Genomic DNA, 24,584 nt, shown 5'->3' with positions numbered 1-24,584 from the left:
TTCTAATCAACATATGAGCTTGAGCTTTTGAGTTAGCTTTCACATGTACGCTGACAACAAACACTGTTGCTAAATTATCACACTGCTTGTCCAATATCCAGCACTACGGGCTGTAATTTTCTGCAATTGAATAATGCAAAGACTTACGGCATTATTTTCAGCCCTCACTCTTTAACCCCATTCCCTCGCTACTGAGTACATTTCTCACAATGGTGACAGTCTGAGGTGAAGCAGTCTTTTTGGAACCTTGGTGTCATATTTAATCCTGAGATGAGATTCCAACCTGTATTCATGCCATCACTAAGGCCACCTATTTTTATCTATGAACATCAACTAACTTTGTTCATGTGCCAGCTCATATACTGATGAAAATCTCATTCCAACCTTCATTATCTCTAAGTTCAACTATGCCACCAAACCCTTGGCCTGTGTCCCTGCATTCTACCCTGCATAAAACCAAGATTATCCAAAACTCTGCTGCCTGTGACTTATCTTACAGCAAATCCCATTCCCATATCACTCCTACGTTTGCAGACATTTTGACACTCAGTTGAGCAATATCCTGGTTTCAAATTCTCATCCTTGTTTTTAAATCACTTCATCGTCTCATGTCCCTCTCTCTCTGTAATCTCTCCCACTTTGATAACCCTCCAAGATCTCTGTGTTGCTCTAGGTCTGGGCTGTTATATATTCCCATCTTTTAGAGCTCCACTAATGGCTTCATCCCTTCAGTGGCTGAGTTCCCAGAACTCCTGATGCTCTGAAAATCCTCCCCTAAACTTCCCTCTTTCTCTACTTCGCTTTCTTCCTTTAAGACACTTCTTAAAACGGAATGATTTAATCATGCTTTTGGTTATCTGGCTTAATATCGCCTTGTGTGGCTCAATATATTTTATTTTATAATCTTTTCATGCTGTTTAATTATGTTGAAGGTGCTATATAAAAATTTGTTGTTGATGTATTCACCCACCGAAGAACTCTCCCAGAATTCATTTACAGTTAGTCACTTACAATTACACTTTCAAAATCCTAACTATAGATCCATAGGAACATAGAAAATGAAAGAGGAGTAGGCCATTCAGCCCTTCAAGCCTGCTCTGCCATTCAATATGATCATGGCTGATCATCCAACTCAGTACCCTGTTCCTGCTTTATCCCTATTCCCTTTGATCCCTTTATTCCAAAGAACTGGGTCTACCTCCTTCTTGAAAACATTAAATGCTTTGGCTTCAACCATTTTGTGTTGCAGAGAATTCCACAAGCTCACCATTCTTGGGGTGAAGTAATTTCTCCTCATCTCACTCATAAATGACTTACCCCTGAAACTGTGATCATTAGTTCTAGACTCCATGTTTATTGGAACATCCTTCCTGCATTTGCCCTGTCTATCCCTGTCATTATTTTATAGAAATTCTCCTTCAGTCTTCGAAACTCCAGTTAATAATATCATAATTGGTCAAGTCTCTCTTCATAGATCAATCCTACCCACCCAAGAATCAGTCTCGTAAACCCTTCATAATTCTATAATTTCCTGTTTTCGCTCTACCTCCTTTCTAATTACTGGGGTTACATTAGCTACCCTACAATCCAGACATTGTAGGCCATCTACAGAAAGGTGACCACCAATACATCACCATTTCCAGGGCCACTTCCTTAAGTACTCTGGGATCTAGATAGTCAGTCCCTAGAGATTTATCAGCCTTTACTTTCATCCATTTCCCCAACACCATTTCCTTACTAATACTGATATCCTTCAGCTACTCCCTCTTGTTAAGTTCCCCACCATTTTTGGGATGTTATTTGTGTCCTTCGTTTTTGAAGACAAAAACAAGACAGGTATTTAGTCAGTCTGCCATCTCTCTGTTCCCCATTATAACCTCCCCTGTGTCTGAGTGTAAGGGACTTACATTTGTCTTCACTAAGCCTTTTCTCTTCATATATCTGTAAAAGCTTTTACAATCAGTTTGCATGTTCCCCGTAAGTTTACCCTTATTTTCTATTGTTCCACCCATAACCAACCCTTTTGTCCTTCTTTGCTGAAATCTCACCGCTGCCAAACCCCAAGTTTGCTTCTTTTTTGGCCAATTTGTATGTCCCTTCCATGGATTTATTACTATCCCTAATTTCCCTATTTAGCCATGGTCAAGCCACCTTTCTCATTGTATTTTTGTGCCAGACAGGAATAAACAATTGTGGCAGTTGCTCCATGCAATTGCTTACGTTAAATGCTTGGTATTGCCTCTGCACCATCATGTTTTTTTTCCCAAAGTAATATTCCCAATCTATCATCATTATCACGTACTTCATAACATCATAGTTTCCTTTATTTAGATTGAGGATCCTAATCTCAGAATCAACTCCATCACTCTCCATTTCAGTGAAAGAATTCCACTATATTATGGTCAGTCTTCCCCAAGGGGCCTCATACTACTGGATTGCCAATTATTCCTTTCTCACTGCACAATACCAAGTATAGGATGGCCTCTTGTCTAGTTGGTTGATCAACATAGTGATCCAGAAAACATCCTGTAAGCACTTTAAACCATATAACATCTGGTTTCCCCCTTTACTTCAACATTTCTGCAGCTACTAATTAGTCAAACTTTAGCCTCAATTCCACATTTTAATGCCCTAGTCCCCATTAAAATTATTGTGACCATTCACCAGTACAGCATACAGCTTTGGTTACTGAAGACTCCAATATGAATGGATATGGCAGGTTTCGTTGTTCACTGCCAGACCTTGTTGAACACATAAAACAATATTGCATTCTGTTTTTGTCCGTTTGAACTGCTTACTATTCCGTGATTGCCCTGGAATGACAAAATAATCTCTAGCTTCTTTTCTCTACAGTAAACCATTTTCTTAAAACTCTCTCCCATCTCCTTCACATTCACTTGCAACAACATGTGCAAGGAACTCCTGGATATATTTATCACTAAAATTGAGTCCACACAATCTGTTGCCTTTACCAGCCCACCAAGGCTAACTTTCTTTAAAGCTCTCCCATGTTCTAGCCCTGAATTCAAATAGTTTTTTTTATTGTTTCTGTCCTAACTCTCCTCATATTCTCTGAGCTCACATTATTCTTGAAACACACATCCTGCTTCTTTGATTTGTTCCACCTAACCTTCTGACACTCAACATCCCCTTCTGTTGGCCAATACTGTAAATGAATCTTTCTTCAGATGTTGTCCTTCTTTCCTTTAAATGTTATATTATTATTCCTCTGCTCAAAAACTAACCCTTTACAGCACAATCCTTGAAAACTTTTCAATTTTCCCCATAGTCCCAAATTTGTACCCTTGAACTTCATTTTTGAATCCTTCCAAGTCAATTTTTGCCTCTGTCACTGTACAGAAACTGTTTTTAAACTGTTTTCAAACTCTGCTTCTTAGCTACTTACCCCATCACTTCGGCTGACAACTGTCTGAGACTGAACCAATCTGTTCATGAACCTGGTGTCAAATTTAACCCTAAAATAAATATCTGTGCCATCAGTAGAGTGATGGCTTATTTCCATCAATGTAACATCGCTTGCCTTCGCCCATCCCTCAGCACCTCTGCATCTGAAATCCTTGCTCATGTCTATGTTCCTCTATGATGTGAAGCAGCTGGTGTTGGACTGGGGTGGACAAAGGAGAAAGTGAGAACTGCAGATGGTGGAGATCAGAGTTGAAGAGTGTGGTGCAGGAAAAGCACAGCCGGTCAGGCAGCATCCAAGGAGCAGGCGAATTGATGTTTCAAGCATAAACCAGTTGGACTATAACCGGGTGTTGTATTTCTTTTAACTATGTTCCTCGAGACAGGACTATTCTGTGTACTCCAAACTAATCTCCTCCATTTTACCCTTGGCAAATTCAGGGTCTTTCAAAACATTGGTGCCCAAGTCCTATTTTTATTCATTCATGGGTTGTAGGGGTCACTGGCTGGGCCAGCATTTATTGTCTATCCCAAATTGCCTTTCAGAAAGTGGTGTTGGGCAGAAATTTCTTTTTGAACTGTTGAATTTCATTTGGTGTCGGTAGAGCCACAATATTGTTAGGGATGGAGTTCCAGAATTTTGACCCAACAGTAAAGGAACTATGACTTGTTCACCATGTAACTGCTGCCTTTGTCACTCTTAAACGGTAGCAGTACTGAGTTTTGAACATGCTGTCTAATGACACTTTGTGAATTTATAGTTCACACCAAATCATGTTCACCTATCACTCCTGTGCTCATTGATTACACTGACTAAATACTCATGCTTAGTTTCAATTCCCTTCTTGTCCTTCTTCGTCCACATTTCTGAAATTTCCTCCAGGCCACTATGAGATATTCCTCAGCATTGTTCCAGCTGCCACGGTCCTAAGTTATGAAAATTGCACTCTTAAACTCTCTGCCTATCTTTCACTTTATAAGATACTCCTTGTCAAACCACTTTGATTGACCATTGGGCCATCTGCCTAATATCTCCCTCTGTAGTCCAGTTTTGGTGTTCCATTATAAAAACCAAAAGAACTTTGAATGTTGTAAATCAGAAACGAGAACTAAAACTCAGCAGGTCTGGCAGCATATGATTAGATCACTTACAGTGTGGAAACAGGCCCTTCAGCCCAACAAGTCCCCACCAACCCTCCAAAGAGCAACCATCCAGACCCATTCCCCTACATTTACCCCTTCACCTGACACTACAGGCAATTTAGCATGGCCAATTCACCTGACCTGCACATTTTTGTACTGTGGGAGGAAACCGGAGCACCCGGAGGAAACCCACGCAGACACGGGGAGAATGTGCAAACTCTACACAGACAGTTGCCTGAGGCGGGAATTGAACCCGGGTCTCTGGCGCTGTGAGACAGCAGTGCTAACCACTGAGCCACCATATATGAAGAGAAGTCAAAGTTAACATTTCCAATCCAGTGAGCTTTCCTTAGAACTGACTCAAACCATTAACTGTTGTTTCTCTTCACAGATGCTGCGAGAACTGCTGAGCTTTTCCAGCCATTTTTATTTTTGTCTCAATGTTCCATTATAATGTCTATGTGATTTGGAGGTGCTGGTGTTGGACTGGGGTGAACAAAGTTAAAAATCATACAACACCAGGTTATAGTCCAACAGGTTTATTTGGAAGCACTAGCTTTTGAAGTGCTGCTGCTTCATCAGGTGGTAGCAACCAAAGGAAACACTAGCTCCAAAAGCTAGTGATTCCAAATAAACCTGTTTCACTATAACCTGATGTTGTGTGATTTTTAACAAAGTCTATGCAAAACATCTTGAAGCACCATTCTCTTGAATTAAACATTTTGGTCATCTAAACTAAAATCTCCTTATGTTCTCTGCTGTTACTTTTTAATATAATGCTTTTACCTTTCATTATGTTAAAGATACTAGGTAAACCTAAATTATTATTGTTGTGTTTCATTACTCTAAACTGAATCCAATATCCAGATGTGTTCTGACTAAACGTTCAATATAACTGAAGCATAATTTCCTCATTAAGCCAAAATTCAGTCTGGTTACCTTTTCAATGAGTTATACAGTTATCAAAAAAGAGCCTTCAATTAGGTTAGGGTAGTATTGCTTGTGCACATGTAAAATATAACAAAAGGTGTTTCTCAAATATACTAAATTTTGCAAAATCTGCTAGAAGATAAATTGTGTGATATAACAGTAGTCTTAATTAGTTATAAAACAGAAAAAATGCAAGTAAATCAGCAAAACCAGAACTTACTTCCAAAGTAGGTCTCTATATTCTGGAATTATAAACAAGGTCTGCAGAAGGGCATTTACACAGCAGTTATTCCTTATATTGATGAGTGCCACAAATGCTATGAAAAGAAATAATACATTACCCACTTCTTTGTGATGAACCCACCCCCACCCCCAAGTTATTTCCTCCACTCAGCAAGTCAAGCAATAAAGATAAAAACAAAGTCTCATAATATCACATCCAACTAACTCAAATTTTGTGACCCTCTCCCCCTCCCCTGTATTGATGAGAATCATAATATCCTTACAGTGTGGAAGCAGGCCATTCAGCCCATCAAGTTCACACCAACCTTCTAAACAGCATCCCACTAAATCCCTGTAACCCTGCATTTCCCATGGTTAATCCACCTAGCCTGCTCATCTTTTCAATGTGGGATGAAACCCACACAAACACTGGGAGAATGTGCAGACTCCACACGGAGAGTCACCCAAGGGTGGAATCACACCCAGGACCCTGGCACTGTGAGGCTGCACTGTTAATCACCGAGCACCATGCTGTCCTGTAGAACTTGAATCATAGTAGTCAATTTGCACAAGTCTCTACAAAAAAAAATGAAATAGCTGTCTGTCTGTTAAAATTGTATTGCATGAGTCACAGGGTAGAAACATTACATTTGTTACTATTCGTGTCTTCTGTACAAGTAGATAAGTTTAATTTGTTTGGTAATGTACTTCTTCGGTGCTTCAATGGAGCATTAGACTAATTTATATGAATACATTTCACAGTTGGACAATCATTTGATTCAGATTAGAGCAGTATTATTGAGACAAGCTGGTGCTTTGAATGTCAGTTCTACATGGTGCATTCCCAAGAACATACGAACCAGAAAATTCCACACAGCAATTTGTATATCTTTACCCAAACAGACGAGAGATGCATTAATGATGTTGCATGTTGTACCAGATGCATATGCTAACAATCTAGTAATACAGGCAATATTCATTGAAAATAAAACCAATACGGTTTAAGCTATTCCAGCTGACTCCATAGGCAATACGAATTCTCATCTGTCCCTGTGGGACAAAACTGCAACTAATGAAGAGACAGGTTTTTCTTATCATACCTGCTGCAGAGGATGGTGTGAAGTATTGTTTTGCCTGTTCCCAAGTGATCATAATGACTTGAAATGTTAACTCTGTTTGTCCCAGCAGTTGCCACTAAACCTACTGAGTTTCTCCAATGTTTTCTTTTTTTACTTCAGATCTTCAGCATCCTCAGTACTTTGCTTCTATTTAAATATCTTTGCCCAATAACCTTGAAACAATAGATCTCAAAATTAAGAGACAGATTTCAACACAATGTGGTATTCAGATAGCATATAGCCCAGAGAAGAACAGATTAATGTTTGGCAAATTTGCAGATCTGTAATTTGTTTAAAGGATTGGTCAACAGTGGAGGATTGGAGAATTTTTTTCAAACAATGTTTGGATTATTTTAGTTGTAGTGTTGTTTTAGAATGGTTTGTCTCAGCTACCGTGCTGCAATTTGTCACAGATGTCAAAATGTACTTTTTAAAAGCAGATTCTTGGATATGAATTGGCTTGAAGCTTCAATAAGATGGAAGCTCTTAATAAATTTTCACATTTTCAGGAGCATCAACTAGGTAAGGAAAAGACGCAAGGAAGATTTGTTTAATTGTTATGGGGCACCTAACTGAATGCTTTCTTTGATTATTGAAGTCGATTAATACTCCTAAGATTCATTTGGTTACATCTTTAACATTATTTTTAAAAAATATTCTACATTCATAAAATTTCTGTGCATGCACTTACTTTCATTGTTATGAGAACTTCTGAGTGACTTTTGTTGATTTTCTGCGTCAACAATGTTTTGTTTGTGGTTACCGCAATCTGTTAAACGATTTGCATTTTCAAAAGAATGCAGACTTTCACCTCTTTCTGGTTTTCTTTCCTGAAAGAGATGGATGCGAAGTTTGATCATCCTTCATGCAAATTCATTCAAGTTTTGCGAATGATAGATTAATGCTAATAAGCATTTCCATGACAAATAAAATGGAGCAATAAATTCAGGTGTGCAAACTCAGACATTGGGATTGTACAACCAGATTAAACAAATGTACCACATATATTAAAGATATCAATGAGTGATATATTCACGATTCTGCACATTCAAAAATAGGCCTAACATAGCATTAAGTTATTATTGTTAGTGTGCTATTCCAGAAAAAAAAATTGTTGATCTAACAATGACATACTCATTGTTATTACTGGCTTAGAAGTTTTAAAACTTCAGTTTTGGTTTGCTGGCCAGGCAAGCATTTATTGCCCATCCCTAATCTCCCTTGAGAAGGTGGTGGTGAGCTTCCTTCTTGAACTGCCGAAATGCATTTGGCTCAGGCAGACCAATAACACCATAATGGAGAGAGTTTCAGGACTTTGACCCAGTGACAAAGGAACAATGATATATTTCCAAGTCAGGATGGTTAGTGGCTTAGAAGGGAACTAGCAGATGGTGGTATTCCCATGTATCTGCTGCCATTTTCTTTCTAGGTGGTCATGGCTGCGGATGTGGAAGGCACTGTGTATAGACTCTCAGTGAATTTTTGCATTGCACTGAATGTTGGTGGCGAAAGGAATGAATATTTGTGAATTTGATGCCAATCAAGCAGCTACTTGGTCCTGAATAGTGGTAAGTTTCTTGAGTGTTTGCTGTCTTGTGGTGGACAGATTTTCAGGACTCTGAAGATTAGTTACTCACTGCAGGATTCCCAATGCCTGACCTGCTCTTGCAGCCACTGTATTTATTTGACAGCTCAGTTTCTTAACTAATATTTTGTGCAACAGTTTGTGCAACACTGACTTATATTGACCTCACTATTTCTTTGGGTACTCAAAGAAGTTAAATACAAGAAAGGGAAGATCTTATCCTTGCCAAAAGGATTTGCAAGCTGAGGATAAATTAAAGAGTTCTAGATACTAGGCTATACATCGATACACACCAAACGGCCCTCACAGTATTCTAAGGAACCATGCCTCAGAATTTGGCACATGCAGAATGATTCCAAATTTGATTTACAAACAGTCAACCAGTCAGTTTCTTTGTTAAATTGTCATGCTGCCAGTTAATAGCCCCTTAAACTCCTTTAGGAGCATAGTACAAAGCTGGAATGTGCAAGAAAGCAATTCTGAAATCTGATTTTAGGAATCCTGAACAGGCTGGTGTACATTTTGGTCACCACAGGACCAATGAAGAGTTTTACTGAAATTATATTTAAAAGGTTAACTGAAGGGGCCACTTCCCACCATCTCATCCTCTAGGCCCATTCCTCTTAGGACGGGCAGTCCATAACACCTGCTTTGTCAGCTGCTTTTACTGCTGACTTCATACAGTCAGCTCCCAGAGGAGCTTGCTATCTCTGACTGCACACTGAGGTCACCAGCTGACCGATTTTAACCACTTATGTTTCCAGTTTAGGCACACGATTGGGACATGAAATTGACTTGCATATCATTTTCCCATAGCTACATTGAAAATCTGGCCCAATGTGTCTTTGAATGCTCCGGGACATATGGGTGTGCAGAATTAAGTCTTTACTCTATGATTCTATGAGTTATGTTCTTTTTGAGAAATCAGCTAGCCTCCTTCTCCAAACTGCTCTCTGTAGGCATAGTTATCTATTTTCTTCATGATACAATGATTTAATGAAAATCTTATGTAAAATCCAATTGAGTTATATTGCTGCATTTGTATTATCCAAAAATAACTTCTTATACAACTAGGCCTGAAAAACCATACTTTTTTTTACCTAGAGCTCAAATGGCAGTCATTGATATTTATCACCATGTAAAATGAGTACCCATGATTGAATTTTATCAAAACATTGGGAAAGTGTTAACTCTGAGTTTAATGCATGTTTTAACTCTGAGCTCTGGCAAGCTCTGTCCCACAATTCTCTGCTGCGGAGCTCATTATATATGCACTACAACTCTCCAGTTACTCTCATGCTATCTCGCACTCACCAGCAGTGGAAGTACGCAATGCTGCAGGGACTGACTACGATTTCTGCTGGCAGCATCATGTTTAAACCACAGGTCAAACGCTGTAAGCCCAGGAACTTCCATTCATGGTTGCAACGTGGGAAGACTTACCCCAAAGAATAGTGACAAAGGCAACTTAACACACTGATTTAACATCAGGGATCTGGAGGTCACACTTGGCAGAGTATTGGAGAGTAAGACTGTTCTCCTTCCTCAACAGAAAAGAGATCACGCCACCAGACCCTGCCAGTATGGGTGAAGTTGGCAACTGGGTCAGCGCAGCGTGCATATTCTGGAAGAACTCCCAGCAGTGCAGGAAGCAAGTTAATGACCTTCTCTGCTCTTCAAGGGCAAGTGCCACCATTTGCTCTCAGCTGCCTCACATTGTCTCTGCAACTGCACCCACTTCGCATCAAGGCTCCTGGTCTACAACTCTTAATTGCAACCAGCATTTTCCCTAAAACTAGCTATATTTTCTGAACTGCCTCACTGTTGCCCTCTTTGCTCAGAGGCTGATAAAATTTAAACTTAGACTTGTAAAATGAAACCCAAGTCTCTATAAGCAAATAAGATAAAAGAAACAGCCAAGCTATAAGGATGAGCTGCTGTTTAAAGTAAGCTAATGGCAAAGAGATGAAACTTGGGAAAGTTACTTTTAGACATTGATACTTAATCACACATCAGCCAATCCCTTGAAGTTGCAGTATCAGTTACTAATGAGCAACCTTAGTGCCAACAGCCTTACTGTTATTTTGATAGCACATCCTGGTCTACGTTTGTGAAGGTAGTATGAAATTCCAGATCTATTTTCTCTATGTAAAGAAAGAAAAAGTATTTCTTCTGCTTATGGAGCCAAGAACAGGAGGTAATCAATTTTAAACTGTCTTTTAAAAGGTCTCTTCATTGTGTCATGATGACAGATCAAAACTTTGAAGTGCTTACAGAATTATTAAACTTATAATTTCAGCATATGTTTGTTTATTAAATGAGGGCACCACAGCTGATAGTAAAAGATAACTGCAGGTTTAAATTCAATCACTGACTTTCAGATTCTTGTATAGACTCATGGTGTGCCCACACCTGTACAGAGCTAGGAAAACTTCAAAAAGAAAGACTAAAAAAATGGAACAATAAGAAGAAGCTGACTACCTCTCGTTATGTTTTAGTCTTGCAGGGATTAAAAACTAACCGCGACCTTTGCTCTGTGCATGTTAGTGACCTGACCCACAAGTATGTACAGTTGTGCGATGCAAAGGTTACAGTATGACAACAGCCATTACACACCTCTACACTGCAGGTAAAGAAAAGAAAACTCACTCTCTAACTTGGAGTGCTAGCCACTGTTGAAATAAACCAGGGAAAATATAACTAGATTCAACCCGTAAACTCAAAATCAGAAAATTAATTGTTCAACTACCAATGTCAGCACAATCAGTATCTTCCCATGTAACAATCACAACTTCTCACTATCTCTTCTTCACAAATGACTCAGACTTTATGAATTTTTTTCAGATTTACATCTTGGCCTAATCTGTTTGTAAAATGTTCCATTATAATTTCTTCTTGTGCTTAAAAAACAATAAACTCACTCTCTCATTAACTCAAGAAAGCATGGCAAATTAACTCCTTTTAGAACGTAAATCTGGTTGGGGAGAAAGGTATCCTCAAAGAAAAGGATCCTTTTTTTAAAAATTAACCTTGATGCAATTAACCAGAGGGATGGTGAATAGAATCAGTTCATTCTTCCTCACCCAAGAGATTAACAATTTGGAGTTTCCTATCTGAAACTCTAAAAAATTGAGCCTGCTCATAACAACATCACTGGGTCAAAGTCGTGGAACTTTTTTCCTAACAGCACCAAGGGTATCTCCACATCCAAGAATGGCAGCGATACATGAAGGAAGCTCTCCACTGCATTCTCCCAGGCAATTAGGAATGGTCAATAAATGCTGGTCTATTAAAAACAGTCACATTTCATGGGTAAATTTTTTTTAAACGGTAAAAAAAACTTCTTTTTCAGATTGTTAGGAATTGGGATATTTAAGCACAGAATAGTGGCGATTGGAATTTTCAAAACTAAATATTGGATATATATTAGAAAGCGGATGGAGATTCAGGGCACTGAAAGAAAACAGGATTAGTTTTCTACAACTCCAATAAAGAACACAGTGGATCAAATGCTGAGGAATCTATCTGGTTGAATGTAACCTTGTGATTCATCTGTGGTTCAGTACAAGAAGGAGAAAGGAGTTGTATTCAACAGGGGATCATAAAATTTGTCTTTTGTTACGACATGGAGACAGACAGCCAAACAAAATCAGCCTTCTTACCTTTGTATTCATAACACTATAAAATTAAAGCCTTCGAAAACTGTCAAAATTGATCCCAATGGTTCCGAATGGAATTTTTGAATAATCAATCCCAGACTTTATGAGTAACCAATTCCAGCCACCAGCGTGTAGCTTGCCAAACTCTTAGCAATTTATTAACAACATGTTAACTTCAGCAGAGCAAAAATTAAACAACAAAATAGTCTAATTTGTCAAAGGCATAAACCCTATTTTCAGTCCCATTCACACAAATGACAGGCAGAAAACACAGTTTCGGGATAAATCAAGGAAAATAACAAAACTGGCCGATTACCTAACAGTGATTTTCATGATGCATTGTTCCACAAGCATAGGTGAAGACTTCTTCATCAACTTTTTGGAGATGTCCACCAGGGTCACATTTACAGTTCACTTAAGCAGTAATAATTATAATTTAGACTAGATTCCCTACAGTGTGGAAAGAGGCCCTTCAGCCCACCCAGTCCATACTGACCCTTCGAAGAATAACCCACCCAGACCCATTTCCCTCTGAATGATGCACCTAACACTATGGGCAATTTAGCATGGCCAATTCACCGAACCTGCATATCTTTGTGGGAGGAAACCGGAGCATCTGGAGGAAACCCACGCAGACACAGGGAGAATGTGCAAGCTCTACACACACAGTCGCCCAAACCTGGGACCCTGGTGCTGTGATGCTGCAGTGTTAACCACTGAGCCACCATGCTGCCTTAGTTTTCTATTCTCTGAGCTTGCAAGCACTGCTAAGGGGAGGTTAGGCAGGGAGCTGTCAAATTTTCATGCTGTAGTATTAGTAGCTTTTTTTTGAAAACTTAGTCCAAAACCCAAGTCAAACTCGATAATCCCTGACAGGCTGACCATCTCCTGCACAAGGTCTCAATTACCGTTCAACATCTGCTTGAGCATAAGGTCATTTCCAGATTTGCTGGAAACAATTCCCAGGTACAGAACTGAATAGTTACTAACTTGCTATCTGTTTAAATATAATATTCTTCCCCAGTGACGAAGCATCTGCCAAACCTTTTGATCAGGAACCAACCTGCAATTAGCTGCCAGGCTTTGCCTCAGCAATAAACAAAAGCTTGTTTTCCTTTATTTACCTTTGAATACAAGCTTTTGACCCACAGTCCAAAAGTCATTTTAGCTCACAGCAACCAATTCACAGCTTCAAACCAAAATTAATAAAAGAACAATTTTTAAAAAAATGAAAAATCAGAAAGGGTTCTAATAGTGTTTAAGAAGGAGGATATTGTCATTCTCCAACAAGGTTGCACAATTTATAAATACATCAACCAAACAATTCTTAACTGCACTGATGAAATCATTACCTTTGATATTTTTAAGATTGTTTCAACATATTTTTCACTCACCATTCTTGAATGTATGGAACTTGAGTTCCTTCCAGAAAATATCCAATGTAAGAATAATTTCTATTAATTTGTAAACAGTTGCTTCTTTATAAGTCAAACCACTATTATAGATTTAAGTAACCTAATTTCTCTAAGAATTATCACAACAATATAAAGCACAGATAGTCCTTGCAACAAGATGGTGTTTTTCAAATAAGCACAAAAAAGTGAAAGTGTATATTGTTAATTCAATAAGTCAATTAAAAATATTGCTCGTGCTTACCGCAGATTCCTTTCTGGGTAAACAGGGATTCTTGTTTACATGACATCCAACTTGATCATACATTTGATAGCTGAAAACTCCAGATCCAACTTCTCTCCTGTTTGTTTCATCGTATAAGCTATTTGGAAGTCTTTGCTTTTAGTTAATAGAACAGATAAATATTTTAGGTCAACAGAATATAATATGATATAGACTGAATCCATTATAAAACTTCATTTTGGTCTATATTCTGCTCCTATAGATCTTTTATACAAAATCAAGCAAGATTAGTAAATTTGCCAGCAATGTATTTATGAAACAAGACTTAAGTAAAGGATAAAAATAATTTACGAGAAAAGTCATACACACATTTAGAAGCTTGTTTTGCAAATCATTGAGGTATGAAACAAAGCAAACTCTTACAACTGCTTTAATTTCATTATAACTACAAGTAGAATATTTAAATTTACCTGCCAAACCAAATTCTTACACTGGCATTAGTTTAGCATGTTAGGCCTTTCAGCTCCCTGACCCTACACCCTTCAGCTATTGTACTGGGCTAAATTCTGCTACCATAGACTTTTAAACAAAGTCAGGCATGATTACTGAAGTCAGACTAGATAAATTGTTCTTGCAGAGAGATGGATAAACTTGACAGACCATATTATCTCCTTCTGTGCTTTGGTTTTGTAAGACTCAAAAGCAGGAAGTGCTGGAGAATCACAGCAACTCTGGCAACACCTGTCTTTAAAAAATTAACATACTGCTCATTTGTGTTGCCTGTGTCAGTGTTCCGGTTTAGATATGAAAACAAGTTTAAGGAAAGATAGGGGTGAAGAATACTTGTGAAGAGGGCACTTTTGAGCAACTAAACACAAAGTTGCCACTATATGTAAAAATCACTTCCTCAGATTGTTATGGAACAGATCAGACCTCTTCAAAAATATATTAAGAAGGAAGCCTAGACCCTAACTTTTCTTATTTTCTAAGGTAAATGCAAGGTGCTGTGTTCCAGATGCAATTTGAATGTTCAAATTACTTGCCATTAAGCAAAACACAATTTATTCAAACACCATAGTTAAAATGCAACAAAAGAAAGAGGAACTTGGAATAACTTAACTCTATTGGAAAACTTAACAGAACAATTGATACAGTAACTACTACTAATTAACTGTTCCAGTATAGCAACATCCCATAAACACAGCCTTGGCAAAACACAAATTTAGAAAACAGATTGTCTCACATGTAATTCTCCAATGCAGGAGAAAAGAACATCAAAAGACAATTCTGAGAAAGACAGAACTCCAGCTTTTAGCTGTAGCAGAGAGAGATGTATAGTGTTACAAAACCCCAGCAGCTTCTGCCACTGAAAGTTAAAACTAAAGATACTGGATTTGTGAGGCTTGACCACCCCCAATCAGGCTGCTTCTATTGTTCCAACATTCAAAACAAAACCAAGATCGGACTAGCTGCTCACTGCCTTTTCACCAAATAGCTCAGCACCACTATCTTAAAACCCCTCTTTCTTAAAAAAGGACAAAATAACCTTTTAAAGCCACAGAATCATCACAAGATTGAAAGATTTCACCATATTGCTCATAATTTAATGTGATTGATAACTGGAATTGCAGTTTGTCTGGACCACGTAAATTCCACCAACTTGTCTTTGTATCTAGTTTTCTTGCAGATGACTGAGTAAATACACCAAATATTATGGCAATTACAACATGTCAAGATATTGTTTATATGTAATGTCCTTTGAAACATCTCTGAAATCATGAGATGAAAAATGCCCTTTATTCTATCACTGGCATTTGAGCCTCATCAGAATTTTCTAAATTTTGAATGTTATGAGACAAATTTCTTGTCTCTAGACGTGAACAATTAGCTGCCTGCTGAAATCAAAATGCTGCAGCACACCTTTTTGCCCACATGCAGCCTTCTGGCCAATGAGGTGCAGTTAGCAGTACTATTTCAACCCAGCAACTCTTGTTATTTTCTAATCAATCTATTCAGCAGGTGGTCTCCTGGCTTAGAGATGGTGACAGTACCACTACCCCACAAACACCTTCCCACCAACTGTTATCTGTATTTGACTGTTAAGTTACAGAACTATTTCCCACGTTGGCAGCTATCTGTTTTGGTGCCCATCATGCCTACCCTATAACAATGACGTGTATTGTCAGGGTGTCTTTTATAAATATGAAATATTCCATGCTGTCAAACAAAATTTGACAGAGGGATTACCATGGTAGACATTCTTTCTGGGCAAAGTTAAAGATCACACAACACCAGGTTATAGTCCAACAGGTTTATTTGCGACGACCACCTGAAGAAGAAACAGCGCTTTGAAAGCTAATTCTTCCAAATAAATCTGTTGGACTATAACCTGGCGTTGTGTGATTTTTAACTTGGTCCACCCCAGTCCAACACCAGCTCCTCCAAATCAGTTTTTCTGGGTTTATCTTCACAGAGACAATTCCAGATTATGAGGAAAGGCGGGGCGATAAAAATTTGTCAGTAAGATGGTAATAACAGGAAAACATTTATCTTGACGCGTCACATGACCAATAATAACGAGAAATGGAGGGCGGGGCGGTGTGGGTAAATACAGTAGAAAGTACGAGTTCTGCTGTTACCTGGGCTGTTCCCGTCCTCCTGAGCTGTGTCTGCGCCGGCGGTGACGGGGTGCAGTGCCGGTTTACAGAAACACTCCTGGGGCCGGAGCCCGGTCTGCTGGTGGGGACCTGGGAAGTGGAACTCACTGTAGCCCGGCTCTGCTCCCTTCTCCCTGCATTCCTCTTGCTATGCCCCGATGTGTGGGATACCTCCATTGCAGTCTTGGGACTTCTCTGACACGACCTTGCAGATTCACTGTGACAGGAATGGCACGGAGGACAAAGCAGTAACTTTCCTGGATGACATAACTGCAGCTCTGAAACCCTACTGACGGCATTTGCAGAAGCTGCTGTCTTCGTCACGCCATTTGAAAACGAGGGAGAGAAAGCGAAACTCTCCTGTTACTTAGCACAACTGAAGCTTAGCAACACATACCACTGTAAATGGAACGCCCAGAAATGTATAACATTCACTGATTTGCTTAATGTCAGATTTCCGGCAACTAGATATTTTTATCCGCAAAAAAAATCTTCGCAAACAGGGCAAGATTTCAAACTAAGATTAACGAAATTAGTGTTGTTGGATTAGCTGGTTGTTTTGCTGTTGGATGATATATGAAATGCAGTTCACCGAACAATATGAACCGCATAGTTATTTTATTTACAGACTTTCTCTTGGTTTTTCAGGTTGATAAAGTTCACACAGACCCATCGAGTTAGAGAGCTGCAGAGCATGGATACAGACCCTTCGGTCCAACTCGTCCATGCCGACCAGATATCCCAACCTAATCTAGTCCCATTTGCCAGCATTTAGCCCATATCGCTCTAAGTCCATCCTATTCATGCACCCATCCAGATGCCTTTTAAAATGTTGTAACTGTACCCGCCTCTACCCACTTCCTCTGGCAGCTGGTTCCACACACACATCACCTTCTGTGTGAAAAAGTTGCCTCTTAGGTCCTTCTCAATTTAAACCTATTCCCTCTAGTCTGGACTCTGCGATTCTGGGAAAAGACCTTGGTTATTCACCCTATCCATACCCCTCAGGAATTTAAGAAAACCACCCTTGCCTATAGCTCAAATCCTGCAACCCTGGCAACATCTGTAAATTTTTTCTGAACCCTTTCAAGTTTGGCAACATTTTTCCTGTAGCAGGGAGACCAGAACTGAACACAGTATCGCAAAAGTGGCCTGACCAATGTCCTGTACAGCCGCAATATGACCTCCCAACTCCTATATTAAATGCATTGACCAAAAAAGGCAAATGTACCAAACATCTTCTTCACTATCCTGTCTACCTGCAACTCCACTTTCATGGAGCTATGAACCTGCACTCCAAGCTCTCTATTTTCAGCAACACTCCCAAGACCTTACCATTAAGTGTATAAAGTCCTGCCCTGATTGGCCTTTCCAAAATGCAGCACCTCACATTTATCTAAATTAAACTCTATCTGTCACTGTTTGGCCTATTAGCCCATCTGATTAAGATCCAGTTGTACCCTGTTTCCAACTTTCCTCTCCCCCCACCTCATCCCAGGCCCAACCTTCCAACTCAGCACCACTCTCTTGACTTGTACTATCTGTCCATCTTCCTTCCCACCTATCCGCTCCACCCTTCCCATCAACCTATCACAATTACCCCCCACCACCTGCATTCACCTATCACCTTCCCAGCTACCTTCCCCCAGCTCCATCCCCACCTCTCACTTATCCCTCAACCCCTTCCCCCTCCTCATTCCTGATGAAAAGCTATCCCGCTCCTTGGATGCTGCCTGACCTGCTGTGTTTTTCAGCATCACGCTTTTCAACTCTCTAGCATCTGCAGTCCTCACTTTCTCCTAACCTTCTTGGCTGTCCATTACACCATCAATTTTGATGTGATCTGCAAACTTACTAACCATACCTTTCAAATTTGCTTCCAAATCATTTACATAATTGGCAAAAAGCAGTGGAGAAATTGAGGTCTGCAGATGCTGGAGATCAGAGCTGAAAATGTGTTGCTGGAAAAGCGCAACAGGTCAGGCAGCATCCAGGGAACAGAAGAATCGATGTTTCGGGCATAAGCCCTTCTTCAGGAATGGCAGTGGACCAACCACCAATCCTTGAGGCACATCACTGGTCACAGGCCTCCAGTCCAAAAAGCAATCCTCCATCACTACACTCTGTCCCCTAACTTTGAGCCAGTTATGTATCCAAGTGGCTACTTATCCCTGTGTTCCATATGATCTAACTTTATTTTTTGTAAATGCATCCATATTGCCAGTAGGACTCTTGTGGTACTGTGGTAATGTCCATACCCAGGTGAGCTGGGTTCAAGTCCCATCTCTATCAGATGTGTGTAATACCATTTCTGAACAGGTAGATTTAAAAAAAACTATACTGTGCCATTAGGAGAGTTCCAAGAATTTCATCAATGGTTATTTTTCCATCTGCATGCCCACCTGCTGCTCTTGTCCTTCTGGATGGTAGTCCTCATGTGTTTGGAAGATGCTGCCTAAAAAGCCTTGAAGTTGTTACAATTCATCTTATAGATAGTACATACTGTTACCACTATGAATCAGTGGTGTAAGGAGTAAATGTTTGTGGATTTGGTGCCGGGGGAGGTTGTGATCTAATGGTAATAGCAATGGACAAGTAATCCTGAATATCAAGCTAAAGTTCTGGGGATCTAGGTTCGAATGTCCCAGGGCAGATGATGAAACTTAATTTAGTAAACAAAAATAAAGCGAGGTCAATGGGACAAACATGTGATCATTGTCAATCGTCATTAAAAACTCATTTGGTTCATTGTGCCCTTTAGGGAAGGAATTCTGCTATTCTTACCTTGTCAGGCCTATTTCTGACTCCAGACCCACAGCAATGTGGTTAACACTTAACTGCCCTTTGAGCAATTAGGGATCAGTGATATCATATTCTATCAATGAATAGAAGAAAATAGCTGGCCTTGAGATAAAAGAATGGGAATCTCAGGTACTGATAACATTCCAACAGGGCAAAACAATTTAGATGCAGGAAAGGCACTCCCTGTTGTGGGACAGTCCAGAACTAGAAATCAGAGTTCAATAGTAAGTTGCAAACCTTTTAGAACTGAGATGAGGAGACATTTCTTCTCCTGGAGCGTAGTAAGCCTGTGGAATTCACTGACACAGAAAGTGGTTGAGGCCAAAACATTGAGTTTTAAAGAAGGAGGTGGTTATAGCTGTTGTGGTTAAGGGGATCAAGTTATATGGGGGAACAGAGTGGGATTATGGTACTGAGCTCAGTGATCATATTGAATGGCTGAGCAGGCTAGAGGAGTCAAATGTTTCTAGTTTCAATGCCACATCATATCAAAGCATGAAAATACATACAAGTCAGCAACAAGAAAATTTAAAAAGTAGGCAACCATTGTTGTCATTGATGTACAAATACCAATTGGACATACCTGTCTCCTATGCAGTCATAGGCTTTTCCAATTTCAGCAGCTCCAAATCAATCTCAATCAAAAAAATGTAAATAATCAACACTAATCCTCAACCCATGGTTACAGTATGGAAAGTACAGATGACCTTTTGTTCACGTATAGGCAGTGGAAGTCACTGGCTGGGCCAACTTTATTGTCAGTCCCTTAAGAAGGTGTGGTGAGCAGTATTTTATTGTGTTGTGAGATGGCCTTAATGTAGTAAAACACTTCTTAATTTATTATGGATATTTGACACGGAGCAATTTCAGGAAGTTTTTTCCAGTTACATCCTATTGAGATCGTTCAGTGCTTACATCACACTGAAATTAAAAGTGAAACTGAATGCATTTATTTCATTTGCAATTGATCTTGAAAACTACGCAGGAGATAGCAACTTCCAAATCCTCTGCCGCAGACCGTACAATGGGGAAAATCTTTCAAGTGTTTGTCGTAGGGTTGAAAGGGGAAAAAATGACTGTTGATGTTTCACACACTGAGGCAGAATTTAACGCGATGCCCATTCTCAAGTTTAAGGAATTGTTATTGAAGAAAGTGCCGGGAGAAGCAGGTACGTGAGCAATAACAGAGCACGAGAGTGGGCTTTTGAAAGTGATAGCAGTAATCAGCTAAAGAATTGAGTGGACAATCATATCACCTGGTGGTACAAAATGAGAATTAAACTACATGATACCGATTCAAATCTTTGGGTTTTAAAGCGCTTAACCCAAACTTTAGAATTTAACTTACCGAAGGGATGCGGGGTCTAAATCCTTTTAAGGTTAAAATTGGAATAATAACTAACCATAGTATTTAGGATGTTCTTGAGGTTTTTTTTTAGGTTTATTCATTTTTCTCCGTTTCTGTTTCTTTTGGTGGATTAGCCATCGCAGGTGATCTGCGCCTTCTTTTTGCCAACAAACAATTGGAAGATAACAAAAAATTCTCTGAATACAGCATCACGGACAAATCAACAATCCTCTTGGTGTTACGTCTGCCTGGTGGAGGGGACTAGAGAGAAGGGCTCATCACTCCGCGAAAACAAAATCTTCCAATGGCCTGATGGATCCGTCTGATTGAATTCTGATAACGGGAAATTACTCTGTTATTGGAGGAAGGCAGACATAACCGAGATGTTAACACCACTATGTATTTCTTGTATTTTAATATTTAGCACGTAGAAGAGCGTATTTGTTTGGTCTGCCGTCTTACGTGATCTGTTATATTCTATAATTGCTATAAAATTTGTTTTAGCTTTACAATGATTAGTAGTGAAACCAATTGTACATTTTTTTTTAGTTTTAGCTAATTAAAGTACATATTGCATTATATTTAACTGATATGTTCCTTGGCAGTAACTTTATTTTATGCTAGCATTATTAATACGGATTGTGTATTTAATAAACCACAGAGCGACGCCAGAAGTTAAATGGCTCCAGAGACCTGTAGTAATATTAAAGTTCAGTGTTACCGTCTATGAAACATGAACATCTCTGGCCAGGATAAGGTTTGTTGCCCAATCTGATTACCTTTAAGAAAGTCCACAACTCAGTGGTTTGCCAGGCCATTTTGGAGGGTCAGTTAAGAATCAATCTAATTTATCGGATTCTGGAATCATATGTAAGGACAGCCAATTTCCCATCCTCAATGCTGACTGAAAGAGATGGCTTTTTGTTTACAACAATTGATAGTTTTATGGTCACCATTGCGAAAATGAGCTTTCCATATAATAAAATCTCTACAGTGTGGAAGCAGACCATTTGGCCCATCGAGTCCACACTGACCTTTCAATGCAACCCTGCATTTCCCATGGCTAACCCACCTAGCCTGCACACCCCTGGACATTATGGACAAATTAGCATGGCCAATCCAGCTAACCTTCACATCTTTGGACTGTGGGAGGAAACTGGAGCACCCAGAGGAAACCCATGTAGACACAGGCAGAATGTGTAAACTCCACACAGAGACTTGCCTGAAGATAGAATTGAACCTAGTTCCCCAGTGCTGTGAAGCATCAATGCCAACCACTGAGCCACCATGCCATCCTGTCCAAATGGTTTGAATGCAATGAATGGGTGAGAGGATAAATGCATCAATACATAAGGTGGTAGGGTGGATAAATGAGTCTGGTAAGCGGTTAACTGGGAAGATGGGTGAATTAAGTGGTTAGGTAGAATGATAGTGGCTAGGTAGGCAGATGGCTGAGGTATTAGGTAGGTGGAGTGAGTAGTTGCATCAGTTTGGGAGGGAGAGTCAGATCGAGGGCGAGTCAAGCCAGGTTGTTGGGGGTGGGGGGGGCGCAGTTGTGCAGATGGTAGATAGTACTCCTCCAAGTACTTTAAGGGAGTAATCTGGAGGTTGGAGATTGTAGTTAGGTTGGGTGGGGGTTTATTTGGGGCATGGGTAGTTGGTGCTAGGTGTAGTTGGGTTGGGGGTGTTGTTGCAATGTCAAGATATATGGTTGGGATTTAAATTTGGGATTAGATGAAGGTGCAGGGCTAGTCTGACAGTCAAGGGCAGTTGGGATATTTGGAGGATGGTTGGAGGGTAAGTGAGTATTTTGGGGGTTGGAGATAGTTGGGGGGACAAGGTAGATGAGTTGAAGTGTCAAGGTGTGATTGAAGGATCAGTGTAACTGATTGGAGATGTTAGTAATGCTAGAATGAGTGAAATAGGTGAGCTTAGAGACTTATCATTCTGACATCATCGATGAAAAGCATTAAATGGGCAGAAAGTTCCTTCACTTGTCATTTAGGTGTTATCACAATGGGTAGAGGAGTTCAGTCCAATATTTATCTCCAAATCTACAGCATTAAATAAGATTACCTGATCATTATCATATTGTTGTATGTAGGACTTCATTGCGTATAAATTAGCAGCTACATTTCCTACCGTGCTTACACTTCATCACTAGATCCTTTGGGACGTTCTGAGGTTTTCAAGTGCACAACATCAGTTGAATTTTCTATTATGTATCTTTAAGATGGACAATTTTTGCTATTAGATTAGATTAAATTAGATTCCCTACAGTGTGGAAACAGGCCCTTTGGCCCAACAAGTCCACACTGACCCTCCGAAGAGTAACCCACCCAGATCCATTCCCCTCCTCCCTACTAATGCACCTATCACTATGGACAATTTAGCATGGCCAATTCACCTGACCTGTACATCTTTGGACTGTGGGTCAAAACCGGAGCACCAGGAGGAAACCCACACAGACACGAGGAGAATGTGCAAACTCCACGCAGACAATTGCCCGAGGCAGGAACCAGGGTTCCTGCGAGGCAGCAGTGCTAACCACTGAGCCACCGTGCACACTGATTAATGAATAGACATGAAGGTTGCAATTCTGAACAAGAGAAATTGTTGCCCATTTTCTTAATTATTTCTTCTGAAGAAAGGTTTAGGTTGGAGATCTAAAGCCAAATGCTGCAATTGATGGATATCTGAAGAAGAAACACAAAGAATGGAGACAGTCAATGGTTCAAACTGCATCTGCTGAGAAAATAGACCAGCTGATATTTCAAATACAATGCACTGCTTGCTGCATTACATAGAACATAGAACATTATAGCGCAGTACAGGCCCTTCAGCCCTCGATGTTGCATCGGCCTGTGAAAATAATCTATTGCTCATCTAACCTACACAGTTCCATTATTATCCATATGTGTGTCCAATGTCCATTTAAATGCCCTTAACATTGGTGAGTCTACTACTGTTGCAGGCAGGCCGTTCCACACCCCTACTAATCTCTGAGTGAGGAAACTACCCCTAACTCTGTTCTAAATCTATCACTCGTTAATTTAAAGCTATGTCCCTCATGCTTGCCTTCACCATCTGAGGAAAAAAGCTCTCACTGTCCACCCTATCTAACCCTCTGATTATCTCATATGTCTCGATTAAGTCACCTCTCAACCTTCTTTTCTCCAATGAAAACAGCCTCAGTTCCCTCAGCCTTTCCTCGTAAGACCTTCCTTTCATACCAGGCAACATCCTCGTAAATCTCTTCTGAACCCTTTCCAAAGCTTCCACATGCTTCCTATAATGTGATGACCAGAACTGCATGCAATACTTCAGGTGCAGCCTTACCAGTGTCTTGTACAGCTGAAGCATGACCTCGTGGCTCCGAAACTCAATTCCCCCTACCAATAAATGCCAACACACTATATGCCTTCTTAACAACCGTATTAACCTGGGTGGCAACTTTCAGGGATTTATGCACCAAGACACCGAAATCTCTCTGTTCATCTACACTGCCAAGAATTTTACCATTAGCCCAGTACTCTGCATTCCTGTTATTTCTTCCGAAGTGAACTACTCGCACTTTTCCGGATTAAACTCCATATGCCACTTCTCAGTCCAGCTCTGCATCTTATTTATGTCCCTCTGTAGCCCGCAACATCCCTCGGCACTATACACAACTCTGCCTACCTTCGTGTCATCCACAAATTTACTAACCCATTCTTCTACGCCCACATCGAGGTCATTTTGGGGTCACAGCAGTGACCTCAAAACAGATCCTTGTGGCACAACACTGGCAACTGAGCTCCAGGATGAACATTTCCCATCAATCACCACCCTCTAAAATCACATAACCTCTTGCTGATACAATTTTGAAATCAATGTTTTTGATTTGCTGAACGTTTTGTAAAAAGTCAGATCTTCACAAAACTGGAATCAAAAATCCATTTCCCTCCACTTTAGACTCCAAATTCTTAGATATTATGAAGTTTCATAACATGAGTGTCTGTTTAATGACTGGCACAGTATGCACACATACGCAAGTACAGTAGAGGTTGAGGTCACATGATT

At 39.9% G+C, this 24,584-nt stretch overlaps 2 protein-coding genes across 5 annotated transcripts in view; one reads left to right on the top strand and one right to left on the bottom strand.

Moving 5' to 3' along the window:
- The window catches only part of LOC122547141 (ubl carboxyl-terminal hydrolase 18-like), a 44,628-nt gene extending 26,790 nt beyond the window's left edge, over nt 1-17,838 (bottom strand). For 2 of the 4 annotated variants that reach the window (XM_087993717.1, XM_087993716.1), the window contains exons 1-4: nt 16,355-17,833; nt 13,737-13,871; nt 7,528-7,666; nt 5,717-5,813 (exon numbers count right to left, since the gene is read on the bottom strand). In XM_087993717.1, coding sequence (XP_087849843.1) covers nt 5,717-5,813; nt 7,528-7,666; nt 13,737-13,871; nt 16,355-16,549 — 566 coding nt within the window. In that variant the 5' untranslated portion in view covers nt 16,550-17,833. Of the gene's footprint in view, nt 1-5,716; nt 5,814-7,527; nt 7,667-13,736; nt 13,872-16,354 lie in introns of all 4 variants that reach the window. The other 2 variants (XM_087993718.1, XM_087993715.1) reach the window with 2 other exon arrangements.
- A 1,750-nt stretch (nt 17,839-19,588) lies between these two features.
- On the top strand, nt 19,589-21,112 carry LOC122555822 (uncharacterized). Its single transcript, XM_043701996.2, has 2 exons — nt 19,589-20,343; nt 20,657-21,112. The coding sequence occupies exons 1-2, from the start codon at nt 20,118-20,120 to the stop codon at nt 20,785-20,787; spliced, it is 357 nt and encodes a 118-aa protein (XP_043557931.1). The 5' UTR covers nt 19,589-20,117; the 3' UTR covers nt 20,788-21,112.
- The last annotated feature ends 3,472 nt before the right edge of the window (nt 21,113-24,584 follow it).

Source organism: Chiloscyllium plagiosum, unplaced genomic scaffold, assembly GCF_037043375.1.
Source record: "Chiloscyllium plagiosum isolate Xiang-an unplaced genomic scaffold, Cpla_swu_hap1 HiC_scaffold_13, whole genome shotgun sequence".
In the NCBI taxonomy this organism is placed as follows: Eukaryota; Metazoa; Chordata; class Chondrichthyes; order Orectolobiformes; family Hemiscylliidae; genus Chiloscyllium; species Chiloscyllium plagiosum.
Note: the sequence above shows the minus strand (reverse complement) of the source record. Positions and strands in the feature narration are given on the sequence as shown.

Coding starts and splice junctions, on each gene's coding strand:
- LOC122555822 (XM_043701996.2), top strand. CDS start 20,118: ATGCATTTATTTCATTTGCAATTGATCTTGAAAACTACGCAGGAGATA. Junction 20,344..20,656: donor GAAAGTGCCGGGAGAAGCAG/GTACGTGAGCAA, acceptor TTGGTGGATTAG/CCATCGCAGGTGATCTGCGC.